This window comes from Diadema setosum, chromosome 18 (genome assembly GCF_964275005.1).
Source record: "Diadema setosum chromosome 18, eeDiaSeto1, whole genome shotgun sequence".
Classification (NCBI taxonomy): domain Eukaryota; kingdom Metazoa; phylum Echinodermata; class Echinoidea; order Diadematoida; family Diadematidae; genus Diadema; species Diadema setosum.
This window is the reverse complement of record NC_092702.1, coordinates 8,357,235-8,366,396: the sequence shown is the minus strand read 5'-3', so window position 1 is coordinate 8,366,396 and position 9,162 is coordinate 8,357,235. Positions and strand designations below refer to the sequence as shown.

At 38.4% G+C, this 9,162-nt stretch overlaps 1 protein-coding gene across 1 annotated transcript; it reads left to right on the top strand.

Moving 5' to 3' along the window:
* Positions 1–120: 120 nt before the first annotated feature.
* Positions 121–3,688, top strand: LOC140241627 (2-aminoethanethiol dioxygenase-like). The gene has a single exon (XM_072321365.1). The coding sequence runs from the start codon at positions 125–127 to the stop codon at positions 944–946; it is 822 nt and encodes a 273-aa protein (XP_072177466.1). The 5' UTR covers positions 121–124; the 3' UTR covers positions 947–3,688.
* Positions 3,689–9,162: the final 5,474 nt, after the last annotated feature.

Below are 9,162 nucleotides of genomic sequence, written 5' to 3'. Positions count from 1 at the left end.
TTGAGATATTCATAATCAACAATTGATTAGTGCTAAACCTTTCCTAGTAACAGGGTTTGTGACGATGCAAGTGAAGTGAAAAACAAAAACAACAAAATTGTACGTGATACAGCGCAGCGTCACAATGGCAGCTATTCAGAAACTGGCTAAACAAGCCTGGGATGTTTTCCGCGTAGCTTTCAGGGATAGATCTGTTCTCTCTGACAATTTGAAAAGTATTCAGGATGCCATGACAAAGATTCGAGCCTCTGATCTGTGTTTTGAGGGTGAGCAACAGGGTTCGTCCGAGAGTGGTTCGTTCCCTGCCCGTGACTCCTTCGGCGAAGGCCTCTCACAATCAGCGGCCGCTGGCGCCGCCGGCGACGCAGCCCCGAGCGCACCGGTAGGCTACATGCACCTCTTCGAGGACGGTGTTATGACAATGGGCGTGTTTATACTCCGTGAGGGAAGTCGGATACCCCTCCATAACCATCCCGGTATGCACGGCTTGCTAAAGGTTCTCTATGGAAAGATCAAAGTAAGAACATTCAATGTCATTACTGACGACTGGACTAACATGACCATCCCGAAATTCGAGGGTTTTCCGGAGAATGTACAGCCAAAGCCGCACACACTTGTCCCAACTCTGCTTGGCATCGATCAAGAAATCAATGCTTCATCTGAAACTGTTTTGCTCACTCCAAGGACTGGAAACTATCACAGCCTTGAGCCTGTCGATGGCGCCGCTGCATTTCTAGACATTCTCTCCCCACCGTATGATCCGGTCATCGGCCGTGACTGCTATTATTTCAGAGAACTGCAGAACTCGCAACAGTCTGTCCAGGAGGCTCATCTAAATTCGCAAGAAATTGACCCCAACATTCAGTGGCTGATGCAGATATCACAACCCTACGATTTTTGGTGCGACGAAGTCGAGTATGTGGGTCCCGAAGTCAAACTAAGCTAACTTAACTTCCTTTCAACCTGTGACTGATAATGGCGACAATATGGCGACATGAGTGTCAGTAAACGGCTATAATGCTTCAGTGTGTTTAATGGTTGTTAAGGTTGTTGTAATCAATCAAACCATCACAGTGTATGAGATACCAAGAGGGGTCTGTCTAAAAGTCAGTGCACCAAAGTGAGCAGATTCCTGTCTTTTCTGAAATATGTTTGGGCTCTTTAGCTTCTTTGCAATCCATTCACATTTGAGCAAGTCTTGAAAAGTAGGTATGGTTGGGGCACCACCTATCGGCAGGGCACCTTCCCATCGGCACCCTGCGTAACATGGCTGTTTGCGTATAGAACGAAAAAGTACGCGCGGGATCAAGTGTCATTAGCTATAAAAACAATAAAAACGAAGAAACGAAAATCAAACTCAAACAAACCAAGCTAAAAATTACACATCCGCTCAGTAACGACGCATGGCTGTGAAATTCACGTGTATTACCTATGGCCTGTGAAATTCACGTGTATTACCTATGCTGTGAAATTCACGTGTATACCTATGGAGGGGAGGGGGTGCCGATCGCAAGGTTCCCTTTTTAGCTGCGCGAAGAAAACGGAACGCACGCACTAAAATTGCGCTATTTTAAAACGGAGATTCATAATCAATGAGACGGTCACGACATTCAAAACTGCAGTATTTATGGCATATTTGAGTTAAGAATTGGGCGGATTTGTATTACATTTTTAGAATAAACAAGCTACAGATCCTTAGGGTGACGGTACGTGGTACCCCCAACCCTACACTGTTTGCAAGGTGTATTAATTTATATAGAATTTGTTAAAGTGTCAATGAGAAGGTTTTTGACAAACGGGCAAAGCCTGTTATTAAGGAACATGGATACTACAAAATTTAATGAGTACAAGAGGATTGTAACAGTAAAACTGTCATTATTTGCCATATTTTCTTGGTTGTTTTAAATGGGATTTCATTATAACGAGAAGATTGTAATGGTCCCAACTATCTCATTATATCTGGATTTTCCTATAATCAATGTTTAGATTATTGCCTGTTTGTAGACATGTTCAAACGTACAAGTTGTATACTTCCGGGGGTGTTTGATAAGTGACGGGGTGAGTTTCAGTTTAAAATACAATGGGTGACTGGCACTGTAATCTGTCTATTGCTATTTGCCGAATTGCAGTGTACTTCCATGTATGTGAATGAGCTCTGGCTATGAGCAACTTTCAAAATGTGTGCCAAAATAAACTACATGTACAAAGTTTTCTGTTCAATGTCGCAATTTTCAAAGTGCTTTATTTGGTATTGTACTGCCAGCCAGTGAAGTGGCTATCATATTTGAAACTACAGTTGTATGATGTTTGGACTAACAGTGATGATTATAGTGCTGTAACTTGTATAGAGTATATCTACTTTGCAAACCACAGTCTTTGTGTAAAGGACATGACCATCCCACTTCCAAAAAGCAGGGGTTCAGCTTACAATAATTACCATCAGTATTTACTCTTTTTTAAAAATATATAATTGCACCATTTTGTTCCTTGCAATTCTAGGTTATGACGATTTTTATGACCCCTCATACCCAAGAAGTTTCCCATCCATACACTGCAATGAACATTTTGCTGTGTAGATGCAAAGTGTTTTGGACATTGATTTACTGATTGCAACTCAGCAGTTTCCTGAAAATCTTTTATTGAATCACAACAGAGCCTACCACTGTGTGTGAAGTTAAAGATGTGATGGGGAAACATCTTTCAAAAACTGTCACTAGTTTGAAGAAATCACATTTTAAGTTAGCATAATGTGGTCTAATTTTCTTTCCTTGGGAGTAGCAATTGAATTAAAAGAGGAAAGAATAAAAAAGAAAGATGTAGATTTTTCACTGGTTTCTACCATGATGCAATTGTCTGAAAAAGATCTGCTGCCAGAGTGGTATTGCATTTAAAGTAGAGCTCTGCTGATTTTATTTTTAAAATTACATTTATGTTTTATTCTTTTGAGACAATGAAAATATTCATGTTTTTTTTTTTCTGCCAGTCCAATGATCCCTTTTGAATATTTTCTTGCTCATGTCATGTATGGTGTAGGACTGCCTCACTGGATGAAGTTACAATGGCATCTTACAAATAAGTGTATTTTACTGTGTAATGATCTCATCATTGTGAGTACTGTATAAAGAATATGGAGATGTGATTGTGCTATTACATGTCTGCTCAAATCGGGTACCTGTGTAGCTGCAATATAGGAGTTGGTCTCTAATCCCATATCTGTTCATACATGTATTTCTTGGTTTTTAATCTGTTGGGTAATCATGTGAGAAAGTGTTGTGCAGTCAGCCTGTTGATTTTTTGTAATGTTGCATTGTGAATACATAATGCTACTACAGTGTACATGTACCACAGCTTGTACATTGTACATTATCTATGTAATTCATTGACAGTTCTGAATGGCGAATTCACCTGTTTGAAGTGCTTGATTTTCTCCTGTTAGGTTGATATAGTGATGTCTTTGTGTGTTTGTTTGTTTGTTTGTTTTTCATGTGTGTGTGTTTTTTTTTGTGGTATGCAGTTGAGGCAATTTGAGATGTAGGGTGGATTTATGTTGATATGTATGAAATAATTTTCTTAATCTTCTTGTACTACAGTGTACTTCTAATACATGTACTACTACAGTACAGTGGACTCCCATTATAACAGAGTCCTCAGGACCAGCAGTTTTCTTTCGTTATATCGAAATTTTGTTGTACCCGAACAAATAAACAATACAAAACAAAGAGTGGATAATGTTGCTGTCTTAATTTTTACTTCATTGTAACCAGAATTTCATTATAACAATGTTTGTTATAACGGGAGTACACTGTACTACTGATGATAAAAATAATACACGTAGTGACCATAATGATAATAAAAGTAATGGTTATTTTTGTTATCATTATCATTATTGTCATTATCATCCTTCTTGTTATTAACAAAATGACTGCCACCCATCAATCACCATAAGATTGTACAATGTCTATTACACACAAATGTTCCTGGAGCCATTTAAAGGGGATGGCTAGTAACTGATCAGTGGGAATCAGTGGGAATGCTGAGGGATGATTGTTCCAATACTTGTGGGATTCATTTAAGAGTACATGATATATCTATTATTGTGTGAAAATTATTTGCTTCAGAGCGGTCTCATATTCAAGTAATGTGCAGTTTAATGCCCCGTCACTGTACAGGCATGCTAACCTGGAAACATTAAACTGCACATTACTTGCATATGAGACCATTCTGAAGCAAATAATTTTCACACAACAATAGATATATAATGTACTCTTAAATGAATCCCACAACGATTGGAACAATCGTCCCCCAGCATTCCCACTGATTCCCACTGATCAGTTACTAGCCATCCTCTTTAAATGATTCAAAACAGATTAGGTGGTGTTATGCATAATGATAACTTTCAGAGACAGTGACAGCACGCATATCTTCCCAATTGATGATGAAACATTTTTTTAACCACTTTATGATTTGAAAATGTTGAATGAATAATCAAAAAGCAAAGATGGAAATTACCCTGATTCTGGCTAAAGGCACTCTGAAATAGAAAGTACACTGTGCATATACAGTGTTTCTTATTTCCAGACACAAAAATAAACAGAAGTCTTCCTGCTATCTAAAATTATATATATTAGAACCTAGTTGGTATGATGATGAAAATGATAATGACAGTTACATTGATTGATTAGTCCAGTGTTTATTTTGCATGTTTGATTTTGTTTGTTTGCTTGCTTGTTTCTTTGTAGACACTTCTCTGAGATATTAAAAATTGGACAGACAGCCAAGTACTCGCCTTCATATACTATATATACCATAATACAATCTTCAAACAGCATTGAATCACGCAAACCGATGGCAATGAAGACTTTTTTTCTTCTTATATTTTTCCCCCTGGGATAGTTATTATTCTACATAAAACATATATTCATCTAAACACATAATACATCAAAATATTTCAAACAAAACACTTCAAAAAACAGGCAATGAAATATCGTGACTCAGACTATTATACATATCAAGACATGTGTCTAAACAGACACCATTTTCTCTGAAGCACTTACACTTTGTGATTATTTCTTGCACGAAATTTTTCCTTATCATAATCTTCCCTTATACTATCTTTACATGAATTAAAACGAGGTAATATACCTTTTATTTTACAAACATAAATATCATATCTCACAAGCATATAGTAATGCAATCTTATGCCGAATTGTTCATACCCGAAAAACAATTTATTTTCCGTCGTAAATGTTCTTTCTAAACCAGCATCAAGATTAATCCATCCTCTTACTTTTACCCACAATCTAACAACAACTTGACACTCACTAAAAAGAAAACAAAAAATGTATTAAGTGAAGACTTGGTTATCAGTAAGTGTCATCCATCTTGGTTATATGATGACTAAACAAATAGATAAATGAATAAATATGATATAGAAAATCTAGAAAGAGAGAAATGTTGGTGAGGAATATTCTAAAGTATAGATATAAAGCTGCCAAAGCTACTTACAATGCAGCGCTATACATCAAAATCACCTGTAAGTCGAATTTAATTCATGACATCCTTGGCGCGAAGGCGCAATGTACAGCTTATCGGCAAGCAAAATTAAATATCGCCCCCTCGTTTCGAGACGAGACCCATGTGGGGGAAATACAATACCGCCGCCAGCGCCCACGTTGAATTGCTGATCTCTCAGAACTCGACCTTATTTAGGAACACGGTTTGGTTTTTAACACGTTGTACAGTGTACTAGTAGTACTTTGTCAAGAATTACGAATGAAAATTGTTCCTTAATAATATTGTGCCCAGCAGCAGGAGCAGTATCATCACAGTCTCTTAACCCCAAAACAGTACGTTATAGCGAAACAAGATAACTGGACATGTGCAGAGCAGTGTGAAAGTTTTAGAAAAAGAAAACTACGCCACAAATTTTTTATTTTCTTTATCTGGCTATAATCATGCAGAATTGTGCGGATAAAAATGTTATAGCCGAGGACTCCCAGGAGAACACGATGGGGAATTGTTTTCCTCTGAACATGCAGTATTGAATGAAGACGATTCTATGCTTGTAAGAAGATTATTATACTTACTATTCAAGTAAAATGCATCGACACCAGTCTTGTATAGGATTGTTGCCGGGGCAAATTCCCATTCCATATCATAGATTGTAGCAATGAGCTTATTGTCGACTGCTGGCAACATGTGTGTCACAAATAATCTTAAAGTCTGGATTTAAAATGTTAAGTTTTCAGACCCGACTCTGACGCGACCTCAGATTACTTGCATGATTTGACAGTTTAAAGACCCGTCAAGGCGTGAGATGTGAAATGTGAAATACCGGTGTTAGGTTTCTAAAAAAATTAATCAAAAGAAAAAAAGACATTATCAAGCAAGCTACAATTTTATCCTAATCAGATATAATTTCTGCAAATCAGGTGGACTATCGGACTCAAGCATAAACTATTCTTAAAAGAATTGTGAAACAGTAACGTAGACAACATGACATGAAGATACTTACTGACTATTATGTCTATACTTGGATAGGTAAGATACTTACCGACTATTATGTCTATACTTGGATAGGTAATTAAATATGAAGTCTGACAGTCACAACACTTAACTTTAAATATTACTGCCGTTGATAAAGTCAACAAACAGAACACAATAATATCTGCTTCTGGGTGAGCAGGGGAGAAAACAAATCAGTTTTCCAAACTTTGAAACTAAACGCAAAATAAAATCCCACCGAGGAGGAACAAAATAAGGTTTGTACCATTAAATTGGTGGTTCAAAAGCACATTTCTCGTCATAGACGACTGGACTGACAAACAGACGGTTCTCCCAGGCATGCCAAGAGAGGAGTTAGGGTAATAATCTCATTATTATCGAACTAATCTATCTCGCCAACAATGGACACGGTCGATTTTGTAGCTTCTTGGTCCGCTGGTCATATTTGAGGATTGCTTATTGACACTGGGCTGGCCTAGAAAAGGCATAGGAACCAGTCATAGAAATTTGCTAGCACGATCGTCAAGCATTTCTACCTACTTTGCATTATCCCGTTACTTTGGGGACAAAAGACAGGAAAAAACAAGCTCTGAACTTCAAGGATGTTTAATTAATATTGTTCGAATTCGGAAATGGATACACTATTTCAAAAGACGGGAAAAATAGAGCAAATAGTTCACATTCCGGTACCTAAGTTATTGACAATTGATGAAGGTTGAGAAATGTTTGCTCTGCTTGTCCGCAAAACGTGTGATAAAAACAACCCACCGAAGCCATTAAAGGCAGCCGACGAATGAAGAGCATAAACGGTGTGTTGTACGATATAGTAATTAATGTTCATAAAACATGCATTAGTTACTGAATACGCCGTGGGTGCGTTTATTTCACGGGTTCCCGATGGAGAACCAAAGTTGTGTGGGGAAAGGGTCAACACCCACCGTTTATGCCCAGTTAGGCATTATTGTGCCTTTCTTGTCTAGACTGTTTTCCCTTGTTGTGCCTCCCACGCCACAATTTGTCAAACTTTGCTCAAATGCTTAATGATGTGTACAAAGCTATGTGGGGAAAGAAGTCGAATGTACCTCACAAGCTAGAAATCATAGGTAAGCAACAACAAAAAAATGATAATGGTGATGGCAATAATCACGTGACACTTATGTAAAAAAAAAAATGATACTTGTTTCAAACAATAGACTGCTGTATAATCATTGCACATGATTGCCACATGTAGTCGATAATGTGAACCATTCTTCCGGTGTGCGGTTCTGTCATAATCAGACACAACTTGTTATTTCAGAAAATGGGTCGGCATTCAAGTCTACTGTCTTAATGTGATCAAAAGATCAGCCTGTTTATCACGTGAAATAATCAAATTGCAAAATTTAAAGCACTCTAATTAAATGCTGCATCAGAATAATCCGTCCGCTGGAATCATAATGGACGAAAAAAAGAATAGAGAAAGGGGTGGAGAGAGGGTGAGGGGTGGGTGTAAGAGTTGGAAGAAGGGGAGGGAGGGGAAGGAGTAGGGCTAGGGACAGGGACATGGTACAGAAGCATCTATATGATTTAAGTATAGCTGCAGCTTGAAAAGTTGGACGGTCCTGCAAGAGTGAGTTTCCAAAAAAGAGGCTCCTCTCTTCTTCTTCCTCCTCCTCCTTCTCCTCCTCTCCTCCTCCTCCTCCTCCTCCTCCTCCTCCTCCTCCTCCTCCTCCTCCTCCTCCTCCTCCTCCTCCTCCTCCTTCTTCTTCTTCTTCTTCTTCTTCTTCTTCTTCTTCTTCTCCTCCTCCTCCTCCTTCTTCTCCTTTTTCTTCTGCTTCTTCGTACGGCACGAACAATCCGTCAGATGCTGAACACACCCGTGGATGATCTCGAAAGACTCAATCCAGCCCGAAATGATAAGTCAATATTGGAGGGTAAACAACTCAAGACAATGTATACCATTTCGATTCGGGGTTGTGATTCGACGTTTTTCGTTCCCGACAATCCATACATGTCTAGCAATGGTGGAGTAATGATAATGACAGGGCCGTCTGCATGGAAGAGTTATGCTAACGTTAACCCGTTCAATACGGGAACCTGGTGGTCCGTGTATTAAGTCTATGGGAATTTGAGAATTTAGCACGGAAAGGGTTAAAGTGGTTACCCTGCTGAAGTGAAGGGTAAATAAGACTGTGTTTATACCATTACTACATATCAGTATTGTTATCATGCGTTGAACTGGTGCTATAGAAATGAACATTCATGAAATATATCTAACTAGTTCCAACTTGTTCAAAATAGTTCGGTTTCACAAGTAAATAAACTACATCAGGAGATTGTCTCATATATTGCATTGCGACACATACCTCCTTTTTTGAGTATCCAATCTCAATTTAAAAAGCTAACTCTTGTAGAAATCGGAACTGATGCAATGCAGAAATGAACAGGTCTGGGAACCTCTCATCCTTGGTTTTTGACGAAGGAATTATCACATCATAATATATTATCTGGAAGATGAAGATGTTTCTGCAGCATCAGTTACCTTAACAATATTGTCGCGTACGCCACTCACCCACTCGCCACGCATAAAGCTTGAACAAAACAACCCCTTGTAAACAGGTCTTAAAGTTGATAAATCGAATACCCTGGGGTCCATATCTGTTTGTCAGATGTGGGTTT